This window comes from Lutjanus erythropterus, chromosome 23, assembly GCF_056507025.1.
Source record: "Lutjanus erythropterus isolate fLutEry1 chromosome 23, fLutEry1.hap2, whole genome shotgun sequence".
Lineage (NCBI taxonomy): Eukaryota > Metazoa > Chordata > Actinopteri > Lutjaniformes > Lutjanidae > Lutjanus > Lutjanus erythropterus.
The window spans coordinates 5,662,096-5,679,526 of record NC_139339.1 but is presented as its reverse complement, the minus strand read 5'-3'; the positions used below and the strand labels follow the sequence as shown (position 1 = coordinate 5,679,526).

The window sequence follows — 17,431 nt, the reverse complement described above, 5'->3', positions numbered from 1 at the left end:
GTGCTAATATGAATTACAAAAGAGGTATATGTTCTCGATTTTTTTTTTCATCTTGCAGAAACTTCTCTAGATTCTGACATATTGGACTCTTAGATATCTGCCTTTAGTCTAGTACAATGGAGGTGAATGAAATTCCATTTTTAATACAAGTATACAAGAATGATTTATCATTTTCAACAAGGTTGTAAAATGAGATGTTGTAGTTCCCTCTTTTTGTTCGTAGTGTCACATTTGAGTCTAAGCTAAGCTCTAAGCTTTGAAAATGACATTGAAAAAATTTAAAAGCCACAACCTCAGATCTCACAATTGACAGGATTAATAGAAACTATTTCTTCTGTGCAAAAAGCTTCCAGTAAAAAAAAAATGTCCTCAGTGAGGTCTATGGATTATCCAGAATGCATTGCCATTTTAAATCAGTTTTGAGTACCCACTGTGACGTCATCCAGTAGTTTGTGGAGTACCGTTGAAGCCTCGAGTTTGGCTTTATTGGGGTGATTTTTTTCAACCAGAGCATGCGCAGCATTGACGAGACCTTTGAGCTCATGGGTGACGTACTGCAACTGGTGGTTGCTGGTCTTGGCTCGTCCATTCAGCAGGAAATACTCAAGGCCTTCCTGACAACAAGGTTTATTGTATTTCAACTAAACAGTTCTCTAAAATGTCTTTCTGAAAACATTTTAGGTGAGAAATCAGCAAAGTAGTACCAGAATATTGGTACATATTTGATCAGTTTTAGGCAGCTCCCTCGAAAACCAGACACAGTCACGATCTTTCTCATATTACCCCTAAATAGTACACTAATATATGTTTCTGAAAACTTTTTAGCAAGAAACAGGCAGTGTAGTAACACACTCTTGATCCATGTTTGATCAATACTGTCCACTTTGACAGTTTGATTTGAGTTTCGAGAGCCTGGTGTGTTGCATTGGACGGACTCACTTGGGGCTTTTCCACTAGCCATTTCAGCCGTACTGAGTCAATATGTGTTGCACTGATTTGCATTTCCATTACCACTTGTATCGTGCTGAGCTGTGCCAAGCCGCACCCGAGATGGACCTACACTGGAGTGGGGCAAAGCCTGACCCACCTCAAAGCAGGCTGCGGTGAGGTCTTGCTGGTCATGTGCAACCTGTGATGACCCTCCTTTATCTCCCTCAAACAAGCGAGTGATATTCTGCTCATGTGTGCCGAGGTGAGCAGAGAGAAAGATGTTTTTAAAAGTCTCTTTATGTTCAGCCTCAGAACTTTTGTAGCTTCTAACTGAACCTCTACACTTTGAAGTGGTAGTTTGAAGTAGTTTCTCTCCTGTGTCGCTGTTTGTACTTTCAGGTATATATATATATTTATTTTACCATTTCATATTTGCTTTCAGCTGTGCCGGGGTTGTGTTAAGTTACAGCTGATGAAACCCCCAAATGAAAACATTTCCTGTTTGTGCAGCTTCATAATAAAAGCATTTAAATAATGGAACAGCACAGGACTTTTACAGCGAAGAATTTAAGGAAACTGTGTGTATATCCCAGAGACAGCTTTGCAGCTGCTCGACTTGAGCCTCCCTGAGCTGGTCTTCAGGTAAAAGACACACCTTCAAGTGGGTAGCCCTGTTGTAATGGAAATGCAAACCCCTGCTGTGCTGGGCTGATTGGCCAAGTCAAACTGAGTCAAGCCAGGCCAGCTCTGTGTGTGGAAAAGTGCCAAAAGAGAATGAGAATGATCATCAGGTCTGAAAGCTCCACCCACAATTTAATATGCAGTCAGTGAGTATCACAAACAGTATTGGGAGGCAGACATGTTTGTTAACACCTTGGCAAATAAAACTCAAACTATCTGCTTGACTAGATAGAAATCTGAGTATAAAAGAGTTATTCAAAACAACAAAAATAACAGCAATTCTGTCTGTAACTCTGTCCTCTGTCTGTCTCTCCAGTGATGGATTCCCCTACAGATCTTTTCGATGACTCTGCTCCTCAGATACATGCATTCGCTCCCACTCACGGCTCCACAGATCTCCCTGTAGTTCATCCTCAGCCCAGTGCAGCTCGCCCTCCTCCTGCCTTCAGATCTCCGGGCTTCCCCCTCATCCACCACCTCCTCCAGCCAGGTGGAGCCCCCAGGAGGATCGGAGGGCAACTCAACACAAACCTGAGTGCGCACAGACACCTGGAGGACAGAAACCTGGAGGAAGACAGAGGGGAGAGGGACGGACAGGTGGAGCAAGGGATTGAGGAAACGGGAGAGGAAGGAGTGATGGAGGGAGAAGATGGCTTGCTGGAGGTGAAGAAGAGGCATGGGGATGCCGCCCTCGCTGCTGAGTGGAGCCAAGACGTGTTGAAGGTGAAGAGGATGAAGCTGGAGAGCCGCCCGAGAGACGGAGAGGCGGAGAACGGAGGGAGGAGGCGCGAGGGGAGGAGAAGAGAGAGGGAGGAGCTGAAGGAGCAGCTGGAAGAGGCGAGAGAAAGACTGCAAGCTCTGCAGGAGAAAGTGTGGAGGGCTTTTGGAGAAAAGGCAGAGGAGGAGAAGAAAAGGAGGCGCAGCAACAGAGGAGGAGGAGATGTAGGGATGATGGAGGAGGAGGACATCACTGAAGGGATGTACGATGAAGACGACATTGACGGAGGAGAGATGGAGAAAGAAACTTTCTCCCTTCTTTCTGATTCTCCTTTTGACAGCTTCAAACGGAGAGAAGAGCGGCAAAAAGATGGGAGGATGGAGGGAGGAAGAGGAGGTGGAGGAGGGTTGCACCTGGACGGGGTGATGGAGGGAGCAGGGATGTGGTTGGATTGCGGAGGAGACTGGCACGGTGGGGTGGAAGAGGAGGGCGAGGAGGGAGGGCAGAAGTTCGCTCAGGCGCTGAAGGTGGAGCTGGGCAGCGCTGTGGCACGAGTCATCGATCGAGTTCTCCGCCTTTACACTGAGATGACGGACTTCGCTCCTTCCTCGCCGCCCGCCGCCATCTCTTTCCTCCCGTCCGACGCGGGGAACGACGGCGGGAGGTGGATGGGACTGCTAACGAGAGGAAGGGGGGAGGAGAAAACGAGAAGTAAGGAGGAGAAGACTGATGGAGAGAGGGAGAAGCAGCTCCAAAAAATGAGCAACGGGAGCGCTCCGCCTCCACATCGCGCTGACGCGTCAGATCTCGCGATGCCATTGGCTGTTCAGAGGTCACCTGACATACGAAAATCCCACCCTCTCCTGGGCCCGCCTCTTTCTACTCACCTAAACCCCTCCCATCCAAACCTCCCCCTCCATCACCCTTCCCTACCACGCCCTCCTCCTCTTTCCCATCCTCCCCTCTTGCCTCCGTCCTCGCAACCCAAGGACCCCTCCTCCTCCACCTTCCCTTCCTCCTCCTCCTCCTCTTCCTCCTCCTCGTTCCCCCCTCCTCCCCCTCCCCCTCCACCCCCTCCTCTCCCCCTCCCCCTCCTCCACTACTCCATGCAGCAGCTCTTCTCCCGCTCCCTCCACCACCCCCAGCTGCCCCACCTCCCGCCGTCCCGCAAGGACTACCTGAACTCCGACCCGTTCTTGGACTTCTCGTCTCACCCCTCATCTCACCCCTCTTTCCCGCCGCTCCCCCTGCTTGGCCACCTGGACCCCGCCCTCGCACGCCACGCCCACGGAGGCAGGGAGAGGGAGAGGGGGATGAGGGGAGACGGGGGGATGAGAGGAGGCGGAGGGATTGACGGAGGAGAGCTCTACCTGACGGCCGGGGGAATATCCTTTTGTCAGCAAACAGGGGAGTAATGAGGGAAGGGTGTGTGTGTGTATGTGTGTGTTAATGAGTGTGTGTGTGCATGTCTCCTTAACTGGCCTCATGTATACACCCAGGAGGGCTTGTCTCCCTGCCATCTGAAGAAAGCCAAGCTCATGTTCTTCTACGCACGCTACCCCAGCTCCAACACACTCAAGACTTACTTCCCAGATGTTAAGGTGTGTGTACCCATCACAGCACTGCATCAAGATCACATCCATCACTAGAAAACATTTAATTCAAAGCCAGGTTCTACCTTTTATTGCTTAATAATCTGGTGTTTCTGTTTGCGATTCATAAAGCGCCACACACTGACTGTCAGGGTCAGAGATACTGTACGTAACCTACAGTAGGATGTTTTTGTTTCCATTGAAATCTGCACTTACCAGACATGTAGCTAACACCTTTAAGATCCCTCATAAGCAAGCTGGCCCGTACGGGGATCGAACCCGCGACCTTGGCGTTATTAGCACCACGCTCTAACCAACTGAGCTAACCGGCCATATTTAACGGGGTGCTTCACCCTAAAATGAAATGAATGAATGAATGAAATAAATGTCTACGTTTGTGTATAGATTAACTTTTCTGATCATTTTTACCACCATTTCTGCATCACCTTGATGCATTACTGGAGGCGTTAACACGTTTTAAAACTTTAGAAATGAGAAATACTATATTTAGGCTGCGTTAACAGGTCATCTCATCGTTTTCATTTCCTCTCATCAGGAAAACAACATAGGACATTTAAGTCTACTTCATAAATAAGACGAAATCAGTGCATTTAGGCAGAATTAAGAGGCTCTCAGTTTTTTATTCTCGTCAGTAAAACAATATGCACATTTTAAACGGTTTGTCAAAAGTATTTTGGGGGATGTTGACAGATACTGTTCTTTGTTTGATGTTTTTGTTTCTGTTGAAATCTGCACTTACCAGATAAGTAGCTAACTTATCAAAGATCCTTCAAAAGCTATGTGACCCGTACGGGGATCGAACCCGCGACCTTGGCGTTATTAGCACCACGCTCTAACCAACTGAGCTAACCGGCCATATTTAAAGGGGCATTTCATCCAAAAATGAAAGATGTACATTTTCCCCTTTACCTGTAGCCTTATTTGTCCATCAAGATGGTTTTGGCATGTTTCTGAGTTTTGTAGATATCACCCACAGAGATGTCTTACCTCTCACCAATATAGTGGACTAGATATCACTCGACTTGTGCTGCTCAAAATGCCCCAAAAATATTTTTGAAAACCTCAACAGCAATGTTTGCTTTACAGAAATCATGACCGAGTTACTCAAGATAATCCACAGCAGTTTCATGAAGGAACTATTTTCCGTCTGTATCACTGCACGGAAGGAGGCGTCCATCTATTCTTTGACGAGAGGTCACAGTTCGGCCAAGGAGGACGCTGTTAACGTTTACATCCCGCCTTGTCACAAGCCTCTCGTCCATGAGTAGATGCACAAAAAGAAAAAAAAGATTCAGTCAGTCCTAAACGAGAAGATGTGCCTATACTGGAACAGTGAAAAAATGACTTGTTTAGAAGAACTGATTTGAATTTTATTTCAAGCCAAAGAGATGTGGCTATAAAGAAAAAATCTGCAACAGTATACTACCTGGTTGAGAAGTTTACTTATAGTAACAGGGAGCACAGACTGCCTTTCATTCACCAGCAGCTAGCAAACCAACTCATGAACAACTCCTGGTTCTGAGAAAGTTGCTATTACAAATCTGTCTGCTACTTCAGCACCACGGACAGCGCCATGGATTTATCAATACACAGATAAAGGATCAATGAGTCCCTGCAGCAAAGGTTCCTGTTAAGGCAGGGTAGTGCTTTAGTCATGCCCAAAAAGTTGAGCCTGTCAAAGCCCGATATGGACACAATTTTGTCCAAAAACCAACCGCAACCGTTAACCCGACCCTCATTAACATATCACAGCCCGAATCCAATTACAGCCTGATGATTTTCTTAACAACTAACTACTAACAACTAACAACAACTAAACTGGGGAGGAAAATTAAGATAAATAAAAGTTTTAGGGATCATTATTCACTCAGTGTTTACTGATAAATGAAATATTGATCTTCCTGAGAGCAAAACCTCCATAACTACTGTTTACATATTGTAAGTCTGACTGTAAGTCATAAATTTGAGGTGAAGGAAGGTAAAAAATAGACTTACTGCACCATTAAATATACAATACAACTGATACCACTACTACACCAGTATACAGTTGAGTGGTTTGGTGTTACAACATGCAACCCATGGATTATTTGCTCTCACAGCTGTTTGCGCCCTCAAAAACTTCATGGCCCGTACGGGGATCGAACCCGCGACCTTGGCGTTATTAGCACCACGCTCTAACCAACTGAGCTAACCGGCCATGTTAAAAGGGACATTTCACCCCAAAATCAAAGACACACACATCTTCCCCTTCACCTGTAGAGTGATCTACAGAACCCTTTAAAGAGTAAACTTTAAGAATTGTTATCATTCCTGCTAACACCAGTAGTTTTACTTGTAGCTGAGTAATGTTTTAGTATTGTAACAGTACTCGATTACAGATTTTCAGTACTCTCTCTCCACCACTGTTTATTATGATATGAGTATTAACATTTTCCATTATGAGTTTCCACAACAATTTGTCTTTATTTGAGCTCTTTGAAGTGATTTCGTTTTTAATAAAATCATTAATGCTAAATGGAATCGTCCCCAACCTGCTCACTTGCTGTCCTGCTGTCTTCCTGTCCACTGTCTAGTTTAACCGCTGCGTGACCTCCCAGATGATTAAATGGTTCAGCAACTTCAGAGAGTTCTTCTACATCCAGATGGAGCGCTTCGCACGGCAGGCTGTCCGCGAGGCTCTCACCCGGTTGGTTTGAGTTGGCACCGCTTCACGTCAAACTCGCTCACTGCAAAACTTCCTTTGTTTGACTGGGCTTTAGAGGAGCGGGGATGCTGGCACTGAATTTATAGAAATGACCACCACTGCTACTTCTGCTTCTATTTTACACAATTTAAATACCACACAGGCACTGCTGAAATCCGATTGCGCAGGACTGCCAGGAATGAAAGAAATAGCACTTTAAAAGGGATAGTTAGGACTTTCTGAGGTGGGGTTGTATGAAGTACTTGTCCATGGTCAGTGTATTAGCTGCAGTTGGCGGTTGTGCACGATCCCCGTTTGTAGAAGCAGCAGGAGAGCTGATGGAGGAAGTTAAGCCTTGTGCTCTCCAGAGCAACCAGACTCCATTGACAAAAACAGTGATTTTACCTCACAGAACACAGGAGCGGATGATCTACTGCTGCATCAGTTGGTAAGTTTGTTTGTGTTACTGTGTGACTTTTGTTGAATCTAAATTAACGGTTTAAAACACTGAAGTCACACAATAACACAAACAAGCTAACTGATCGAGGTTCAGTGTTCCTGTGTTCTGCGCGGAAACATTACAGTTTTGTCAAGGGAGTCTGGTCAGTTTAGAAAGAGAGTGATATTTGGTTTGCAACCTTAGAAATAAACGTGTTAACTATAACCATAAAGGGTTCTTCAGCTGGTTCCCCGTTTTATAAACGCTTCGCCTTTCAGAGAGTTCTACCTAGAACCCAACATAAAGGGTTATATCTAGAACATCTGTGAAAGGTATAACCTGGAACTTGCTGCTGAAAACCTTTTCATATTCCAAGGGTTTTATCAAGAACACTGCCAGGGCGTTCTGCCGAGAACCTTTTTATTATTCTAAGGATTTTATCTAGAACCCAAAAAGATATATAGTCCAAGGGTTTTATCTGGAACACACACAGGGGGTTCTACTGAGAACCTTTTTTACATTCCAAGGGTTTTATCTAGAACCTATACAGGGGGTTCTACCAAGAACCTGTTTATATTCCAAGGGTTTTATCTAGAATCTACACAGCGGTTTTTCTAAGACAGCGGTTTAGACTGACTGTCAGCCAGGTAAAGCTGTGAATATATTCTAAATGTGGCGTACACTTAAACTGTTCGGGTTCCACAGCCGTTCTCCCGCTGCTTCTCGGTAACACACTGACTCATACAGCCCCACTTCAAAAAAAAAATCCAAACTATCACTTTACCTCTTACTGGACGTATTACAACACTGGAAAAGATTCAGGAGGAGGATTGTCGAAAATAACTACCAGTTGAACAGAAATAATAAAAACAAATGTCAGCAGGGATTTGACAGTGATTCTATTTAAATGAGCATGTTTGTGTTTCTGTGTTACTCAGGGACGGCGCGCCTCGTCTGGGCAGGGAGAGTCAGCTGCGAGTGGGCCGTGACACAGAGCTTTACCGCATCCTGAACATGCACTACAATAAAAGTAACGTCTACCAGGTAAGGAGAGCGTGTCGATATGCAGCACGTCCATTTTCCTCTGCAGCTGTAGCTTCCATTGAGCCGACTGTGTAACTGTAAGTAGTCCTTGGGTGGTTGCTTTATTACCTTATAACGACACCGGTGCAGTGAAAGCATTGGGCTTTTATTTTTCTGTAGATTGAGAGACCTTGAGTCTGATTAAGCTTTAAGTCTGATTTTTATTTAATGGAAGCATGCTGGTGCACAAACACAAGAGCAGCTCAAGGTTACATGCAAACGCAATGTACATCTCAAACTCTAACAGCTGTATGTAATGATGTGGCCTTGGTTGGTCCAATGCAGGATGACTAGATGGAGAGCTGCTGTATTTTCACCGTATCCTGCTAATATCATGTTTGTCTGTAATAACAACAAGATTAAAGAACTAGTCATCCGTTTTTTTGTGTTAATTATTATTTTCTATATTTTTTTGCTTTTAACAAACTCCTTTGAGGATTTATTTCCACAAAAGCTTTTCTTCTCCATTTCTGTTCTTTTTATCGACTTAAGTTGTGTTTAATTCTTTCTCCATAAGTTTGATTTTTGAGCTGTCTTCATACACCACCTTTAAAGAGCCATCCATACTGTGTCTAAACCTGCTTGATATGTGTATGTCTCTCAACTTCAGTAATGTAAAAACTCCATTCTCAGCAATCTGTTTGCATGCTTGTGAGATAGTAGTGTTGCTTTTAATAAGATGGGAGTTTCCCAAATTTTTCTCTGCCAAGGACCCCTTATTTTGTTGGCAATATCCAAAACTTAATGTTTTACAGTATATCATCCATGCATCATATAAGTTGCAGTGACAGTAGTAGCAAAAGAAGAACAACATAAACAACACGGATGTGCAGCATCAACTGACTAAAGTTACAGTTTAATCTAAAAGATTCAATTCATTATCATTACCAATGAACACAGCACTGACCCCTTTCAAAATAAAGGTCTGATCATGGAAAATAGTATTGACTGCATACAGACATAAAATATAAATAATACAAAATATAAAATGGCCTAATAAATATAATAACAGAACAATAATTAATTGTTTTATTAGAACGTAATCTACGAACCAATTTAGTTTTTAAAATTCAAATATTTTCTGTTCTATTTTTGGAACAATAAATAAATAAATAAAAATGTATATAATGCTAAATAATTAATCTGAAAACCTGCAAACTATGTATGCATTTACTTCTGAAACAGTGTACACACATTAGCGTTGTTGACCATAGGGCAGTACTGGATGAACAGGCCATTATTGAGAACAAACAGGATGTGATAGACATTAAGTGTACATGTATGAAAATACTATTGGCCCGTACGGGGATCGAACCCGCGACCTTGGCGTTATTAGCACCACGCTCTAACCAACTGAGCTAACCGGCCATGTTTGTAGTCATCTCGGACGGCTTTTTCGACGTCAGAGATCATTGTTCATTATCAATCATGATGTGTATTATGAAATAGTGTTCCTACTGTTCACACACTCAGTAGGTGTGACTGTGAGTCATGCATTGTAGGTGGAGGAAACACGAATGTAAAAATATACTTTGTATTAAATATACTACTATAATACTAGTGATACTACTGCTACACTGTTGAGTGGTGTAATTTACTGCTTTTGTAAATATTATGTTTTAAAAATCTTCACAGCAAAGTAACAAGTAACTTTATATAATGGAGCAAATACTGCAGTATTTCCTCCTGAATCTCTCTGTACTGATGTGAATGTGTCATCACTGAAGCAGGCCTACTGAGTAAATGCACTTTATCATTAACTGATTGGTCCAGAAGTTGTCTGTCGCGACACTGGTAGGATGTCAGAGGCGGTAGTGGACAGTTTCTATCTCCTAGCGCAAAAAGCAACGTGGCCCGTACGGGGATCGAACCCGCGACCTTGGCGTTATTAGCACCACGCTCTTAACCAACTGAGCTAACCGGCCATGTTTGACGTGACGTCACACGGCCCTTTTCGACGTCTGGGCTCATTATATAAGTGTAACTGTGAGTCATGAATTGGAGGTGGAGGAAACACGAATGTTAATGTAGACCTCCCATTAAATATACTACTACTGCTGCTATACTACACCTATAATGTAGAGTGGTTTAATTGACTGCAGTGCTCTGTTTTAGTAAATATTGTATGTTTTAAAAACCTTCACCAGCAGAGGTGTTAGTGTGTGTACACTTTTTTATCTTCTAGCATTGTTCTCTCTCAAAAATTTCATGGCCCGTACGGGGATCGAACCCGCGACCTTGGCGTTATTAGCACCACGCTCTAACCAACTGAGCTAACCGGCCATATTTTTTGGGAAATCACACGGCCATTTTCCACGTCAGAGATCATTATTCACACATTAATCATGACATATATCATGAAATAGTGTAAGTGCTGTAAACACAATCAACTGATTAATTTACTGCAGTGCATTGTTTTAGTAAAAATCTTCATCAGCAAAGTAACAAGTGACTTTAGCTAATTAAGTGGAGTAAAAATGACAATATTTCCCTCTGTACTTAGTGATGTTACAGCTACAATGATGTTTAACTTGCAATCCAGAAGTTATTTCATTGAGGTATCGGTACGATGTCAACGTTGATCACACTCAAAACCTTTCTGGCCCGTACGGGGATCGAACCCGCGACCTTGGCGTTATTAGCACCACGCTCTAACCAACTGAGCTAACCGGCCATGTTTTACGTGACGTCACACCGCATCGCACTCGGCAACATGTGCGGGTGTTTTGTGTGTTTTTCTCTCCCCCACGATATCAACAACATAGATTTATGATATAATACCTCGTTTTAACTTTATACAGGAACTTATTAGAACAGATAAGAAACTATGAATAAACTTAAATATGTCATAAGGAAAGATGCATTCTGTCAAAGCGTAAAACAGAAGATGTTGCCCATACTGGAGAAATGAAATGCAAAGAAAAAAAGAAGAAAAAAATCTTAAGCAGTGGATAGTTGATGGAAAGAAGTCCCAGTCCTGGTGTATGGCTCTGAAAAAACTGAATAAAATGGTTAAGTTGTAAAACGAATATTGATAACCTACACAGAAACAAGGCTTTGCCAAATTTAAAGCACTAACTCATCCCTGTGGTGTTAAAAAACACAAGTCGCTCTGCTCATTCTGAGCTAGAAGAACTGCAGCTGTTAGAGGCCCTGCTCACCTACACAGGTGTTTTGAGTTTACTGGCTGATCAGACCTCTGCTCAGGTTGACACTGGGAGCTGTGGTGCAGACAGGCCTGTTTCACTGCAGATACATGTCATGCAGCAGGATGAGCACAGGTGTAATTAATAACCTTAATTATGCCCACGTTCCATTATCAGCTGCAGGGCTCCGGTATTATTAATGCTTTCTCACAGGCATGGCTTACTAACAAAGACATCATTTCACCTGTTTTTGACACCAAATTATAATTTAATTATTTTTACGTAAAGGCACCAAACTCCATGCAATAAAAAGAAAGGATGGGATTGTAATGTTGTGTGCTCTAACAAGAGCAACAAAAATAAGAGGAGAACCAGGGAAATATCAGCGAGGTCTAGTCTGTTTATTCCAAAAGAGATCCAAACACCTGTGTGGGTGTAGGTGTGTGAGGGCGTTAATAACAACAGGAATAAAATTGTTAACATTCATCATAACATGCATCGTAGCCTGCTTCATATTGAACCATTTTCACACCACGCACTGCTCATTAGATCTCATTAAAAATGACAAAAAATAGTAGAAAACATACACATTAAAAGGCACTTAAGTCTCACACAGACAGTTATAGACAAAATACTATCTTCTCCAAACTGTAACTGGATCTTTTTCTCATAATCACAAATACGTATGATACAATAATTTGGTAACAGTCTATTTGAAGAGGTGTGCATAAGACAGGCATTACGTTGTCATATCTATGTATGACACCTGTCATATTCAGTCATTTTTAATGCAAAGCTGACATTGTTTGAGATGTCTTTGTGATAACAACTTGACATTATATTTATTCGTATAGAACCTTTCATACATAACATGCAGCTAAAAGTGCTTTACAGTGTGACATTAAAAACAACACTGGTTAAAAAAACAAGACAAATATACATAAATTCATAATAATACATTAAATCTGAATAAAACATTAAAAGCCGCAGTATGGCATTAAAAAAGACATAAAAGAGATTTACAAAAAATACATTTTGTAATATAAGACAATAAATAGACAGAGAAATGCAGGTAGCAAAAATGACAGAACGAGGTAGAAATGTGTTACATTAACTAAAAGTTTGCCTGACAACAAACAACTTGACATTAACCATGCTAACAATTTGACGACAGGGAGTACAGTACTGAGGTGGTTTTCTTGCTGCGTTTGGCTCCTGTTCACTCCGCTAACTGGGCGGCTAGCTGCACGGCTAACCAAGCTAACTAGCTAACAACACCTACAGATAACGATAGACAGAGATTAGCCTACGTGAGCAACAAACTAAACTAGCTAACTGTTAGCCATCAGCTAACTCTGCAAGCTTGGAACAGTAGGAGTCAAATTGCAATATTGTGTTCGTCTTGCACTCCTGCAGCGTTCCTGCAGCCTGCCTGAGCTTCCTCCAGTCTGGGGAGGAGAGGACGGGTGGAAACAACTCACTTCAACCATAGATCATATATTAAAGAGGATTTTATAAATACCATCTATGGCTGCAACTCGCTGTTTGGACTGCAGGACTAATTTCTTGACGTGCAATTGTCACATATTGTTTCTTCAGTGGCATCATAGACAATGTCAAGTTGTCATAACAAAGACATTGACAGGCTGTGATGTGTCGATTAATGTAAGAATGTCATCAGATCTTAATCTGTTCATATTTCTGTCTGCAGGTCCCGGACAGGTTTATTGAGATATCAGAGGTGGCTCTGAGGGAGTTTTACTCAGCCATTTGGACTGGGAGAGACAGCGACCCCTGCTGGAAGAAAGGGATATATAAAATTATCTGTAAGCTCGACAGTCCTGTACCGGATGCCTTCAGACTGCCTGGCTGTCCCGTCGGCTGATGACCGATCGAACCACCTCCGTCTGGTACATGTATACAAATGCACAAATGCATGCACAAAAACTTGCTGAAAGTAGGGAGTTTCGTTAAAGCATTCACAAACTGTACAATTCCACACTCTGAGGAAATCCATTTAAGTCAACAATTTGGGAGAAAAAAAAAAAGATAATTTTAGATAATAAAAGGGTTTTGCTTGACATACTGTGCAGGGAAAGACACATACATGCTCAAATGGACAGACAGACAGACAGACGCAGGGCCAGTAGTAGACTCCGTGCTGTGATAAGAGTCTTGTGACTGCACTTATTGAGGGACGTGACCATACCATTGAATTAAAATGGACAGAGCAGGAATTCCCTTTCCAAACATTCTTTGCCGGTCAGTTGACACGGTGAAATCGCTGAGCTGCTACACAGGTTTGATAAAAACTGCTGCAGCCACAGAGCTGAAATTGACTGAAATATGCAGGTTTGCCGTCTGTGTTACCACAAGAAAGCTGCTGGTTCAGATTCGTCGTTAAAGGGGTAGTTTGGAATATTTGGAAAAGGGTTTTATAGGGTGCTTATCCAGAGTTAGTGTATTATCTGCAGTAGATGGCGGTCAACACGCCCCCAGTTATGAGAAGCAGAGAGGAGTAAGGGTCAACAGCAAGATGTATTTTATCCATATTATTTTAAATGTACACTATAGAAGATTTTGACAGCTTTACTTTGCCATCAGACAGCCTTTTCTGATTGGAAACTGCCGTTATATCAGACAAATATTGCTCTCAAACAAGCCAACCAAACTCCACAGGCAAAATCAGCAATTTTACCACCCAGAACACAGGAGTTGTCGGTCTACTGCTGTCTCAGTCGGTTGGTTTGTTTGCATTATTGTGTGACTTCAGTGTTTTAAAATGTTAGTTCAGACTCACTGAAGTCACACAAGGACACAAACAAACTAACCAATCAAGGCAGCAGTAGACCAGCGACTCCTTTGTTCTGTGAGTTAAAATTATTGATTTTTTCTATGGAGTTTGGTTGGTTTGGAGTCGGGTTGACTCTGGGAACGTGTTGACCAATGGTGGAACGAGTACTGAATATCTGTACTCAAGTACAAGTCGTGTTACATTACTAAAGTATTATTCAATTCATCATAGAGCCCCACTTCAAATCATCTAATCTATCGCTTTAAAACTGGCCCTGGCTACACATCATTCATTTACATGAACAGAAAATATGCATTCCCTGGCAGCAACTTAAGATTTATTGCAATTCACAAAAAAGTACCACTCTATGCATCCTCTCAGTGATCAGACATACTGCTGACAGCTTTTTTTTACCAAGCATGGATGCTGCACAAATACATGTTTCAAATACTTTCACACAAAGAGTCCACAACCTGAGTGCATACCAAGTTTCTCAGATTAGGAGCCCCATTTAATTCAGCATTTCTTTCACTGTGAGCAGAGAGCAGTGTTCACACTCAGACGATTCCAGCTTCCTGATTAACAGTTTTTAAGAAAAAGTAGTGATTTTTTTTGCAGTGTAATCATTAGCGGTCTTGCACAAACAGAACCCAACTATCCCTCCAAACATTTCAGTGCTGTTCTCCCTTCGGGGTGTTCGCAGTTTTACACCAGAGACTCAGAACATCAAATATGATTGTTGTTTGCTAGAAATGACCTGTTATTGTTGCCTTGTGAGTGCGTGGGCTTCTCTGGAGTGTCAGAAGTACCTTTTTTTTTGTTCAGTGTGCCCCACCACAGCTTTTACATTTTAGATACAGGTATTTTTTAATGGCTGTGAGGATGTTTTCTTAACCAACCCGAGGTTGTCATGATTGCATTCATCTGAAGTTGGTTTCTGTATCCACTGGAGAAAGAAATCAGGCTGGAAAATCTCTAAAGAAAACATGAGGACCAAACCTAATTGATGTTACATAATATACTGGAAGTGTTTGGTTAATTGTAAGATTAAAGGAAAAAAAGGGAGTTGCCCTGGTTTCAGTCAGTGGATTTCTTTTGCTTGTAAATCCATCTCTTTGTTCAATATTAAATTATTATAGAGCTTTTGTACATGACGGCACAATGTAATCAAAATGTAATTAAATTTCCTGCCAAGAGGGACAATATATTGAATTTAAAATAGTAACATTGATGTTTTGTTGTTTCCTTGATGTACTCCTATTGTTGAAATATTCACTTCTGTTTTGTATTCCTTTAATGTGAGGCTAAACTAAACTGGCCGGTTGCACAAATGACCCTTCCTAAGTCCTGCCCCTTTTCACACTGTGCTCCAATGACATTTGAGCAAGCTTGATACCTCGGTCAACTCTACCACTTGCTATTTCTTGTACTTAGATATGCTAAATGCAAGGTTTGATTAAGTTAAAAAAAGGTGGAGGTGGTAAAAGTGACACATCTTAATATCTCATCTAATGTTAGCAAATTACTAGCTAACTAGCTAGCTTATCTATGTCAATCATTAGTTAGCTAGTTAGCCAGTGTTTTGATAACATTCTCTGGCAAGTTAGCTAGTGTTTTGCTAACATTAGCTAACTTAAGATGAAATCCATGTGTCGCTTTTACTGGAAAAGAACAAAGTTTAGCAAGTTTGTGCAACTGAGCAAAAAGGGCGGGACTTAGGAAGTCAATTAGTGTATCTCAACATTTTTTCCTCAAAGTTACTGTGGAGACGCTTCACTCTGCAGTTCACTCTATTTACTGTATATCACGACTCTTTTATCTTGAAGAAACCTGAGTTTATCTTCAGGAAAATGTTGGTCGGTGGCTCCAGATTAAGGCCTCCTCCGAGCTCAGTCACACCTCTGTGAGACCGAGCCCTGAACGTGTAAAACTATTTGTGATGTGTTTTCGGGTGCATGTTTCCTATATTTGCATTACATTTTGTATCGTAATCTCTTCTGTTTCTCTCATTGCTTTTATCGGTCTCTCTTTTATATTGTAAATACCGTGCCTCACTCGGACTTTGGTGAATTTTGATGTTTAAACTTATCAGTGAATTAAAGTGATACCAGGATTGTGTTGTGATGTCTGGATCCACACACACACACACAGGAAACACACACACAAGCTCTGTGGTGTTCAGGTCCTGGTAGCCAACACTAATGCCATCACACTTTAAGCCTTTAATCTAACAACACTGCCACACTAAAACACACACATACACACATTTTCACTGACACTAATACTGGGGTGGCTGTGTAAGAGGCTCAGCCCCGGACTAAGTCTAGCCACCTGAGACAGAAACACACACACACACACACACACACACACACACACACACACACACACACACACACACACAGTTTGTCTGGTATGCTAGCAAATCTAAACCACAGGAGTCTTGCAGAAACAGCTCCTGTTTTTTGATTAACATGCTGGAGAATGGGTCTTGTCACAGTGGTTAACAGTACAGTGCCTGAGATTTACAGGAATTTATTGTAAATGCCTGGTGTAATGTAATTTAATATGGCATAAACTGAATATAATATTAACTCTTTCCCCGCCAGCATTTTTTAAAATAAAGTTGCCAGCCAACTTCACTGATTTTGTGAATGTGAGTAACATAATGTGTGTGTCCCCCGTCCCCCTGGCTGAAACACTGTCCGAGAGGCCCAGGGGCTGCGATGTGAGCAGCCTCGCTGTGTCCCGGCTGCTGTGGAGGTGTGGGGTCTGCAGCATGAGCTCCTATCAAACAGGTGGCTAATGCTAAAGTCAACTGGTAGCTAATGGATTGTCAAATATGTTGTTTTAGCTTGAATCGTGACGTCAGAGTAAAGTAGACGCCGTATGAATACAGTGAATAGATGCCGCTATGTCGAAGTGTGATTTTTCATAGCCTCTGTAGTTTCTCTTGCAAGTTATGTCAGAGACTTGTTAAGTCCCAAGTCAATTGAGACGTGGTGCTAGTCAAGAGCAAGTCTTGTCTAGTTTCACATCTACTGGGAAAAGTTTAACTCAAGTTAGAGTTTGAGTCCTGAAAGTCTCAATTCAGCTGAGATAAGTTTCAAGTCGATCAAACCAAGTCCAGATCAGGTTCGGGTCAAGCACATTACTTTTTAACACAAGTCAGATGGGGAAAATCAAGTCAAGTCAAACAACAGTAAGTCTTGATGCATGCTCCACGTATCAGTTTTAATTTTGCATTTTGAATAAAGAGGTTGCACTTGGTCACAATAGACACAGAACACACATATAAACCCAAACGCTCCCTGGCAAACTTATTTTTGGACTGTCTTTGTCAACAT

The 17,431-nt window shown here is 42.1% G+C and overlaps 1 protein-coding gene and 7 non-coding genes across 8 annotated transcripts; 1 reads left to right on the top strand and 7 right to left on the bottom strand.

The window, feature by feature from the left end:
• The first annotated feature begins 1,894 nt into the window (after window positions 1-1,894).
• prox3 (prospero homeobox 3) lies at window positions 1,895-14,304 on the top strand. Its single transcript, XM_084712710.1, has 5 exons — window positions 1,895-3,713; window positions 3,816-3,930; window positions 6,516-6,628; window positions 8,003-8,108; window positions 13,005-14,304. Exons 1-5 carry the CDS (start codon window positions 1,930-1,932, stop codon window positions 13,176-13,178), a joined length of 2,292 nt encoding a protein of 763 aa, XP_084568836.1. The 5' UTR covers window positions 1,895-1,929; the 3' UTR covers window positions 13,179-14,304.
• trnai-aau (transfer RNA isoleucine (anticodon AAU)) lies at window positions 4,180-4,253 on the bottom strand. Its single transcript has one exon. It is a non-coding gene; the product is annotated as a tRNA-Ile (tRNA).
• On the bottom strand, window positions 4,724-4,797 carry trnai-aau (transfer RNA isoleucine (anticodon AAU)). The gene has a single exon. It is a non-coding gene; the product is annotated as a tRNA-Ile (tRNA).
• Window positions 6,066-6,139, bottom strand: trnai-aau (transfer RNA isoleucine (anticodon AAU)). The gene has a single exon. It is a non-coding gene; the product is annotated as a tRNA-Ile (tRNA).
• Window positions 9,442-9,515, bottom strand: trnai-aau (transfer RNA isoleucine (anticodon AAU)). The gene has a single exon. It is a non-coding gene; the product is annotated as a tRNA-Ile (tRNA).
• trnai-aau (transfer RNA isoleucine (anticodon AAU)) lies at window positions 9,998-10,072 on the bottom strand. Its single transcript has one exon. It is a non-coding gene; the product is annotated as a tRNA-Ile (tRNA).
• trnai-aau (transfer RNA isoleucine (anticodon AAU)) lies at window positions 10,357-10,430 on the bottom strand. The gene has a single exon. It is a non-coding gene; the product is annotated as a tRNA-Ile (tRNA).
• Window positions 10,748-10,821, bottom strand: trnai-aau (transfer RNA isoleucine (anticodon AAU)). Its single transcript has one exon. It is a non-coding gene; the product is annotated as a tRNA-Ile (tRNA).
• Window positions 14,305-17,431: the final 3,127 nt, after the last annotated feature.

Bases quoted from the DNA above. Each gene is read 5' to 3' on its own strand.
- prox3 (XM_084712710.1), top strand. From the start codon at position 1,930: ATGGATTCCCCTACAGATCTTTTCGATGACTCTGCTCCTCAGATACAT. The intron at 3,931-6,515 runs GTGTGTGTACCC...TCCACTGTCTAG, and splicing joins CTTACTTCCCAGATGTTAAG to TTTAACCGCTGCGTGACCTC. The intron at 8,109-13,004 runs GTAAGGAGAGCG...TTCTGTCTGCAG, and splicing joins ATAAAAGTAACGTCTACCAG to GTCCCGGACAGGTTTATTGA.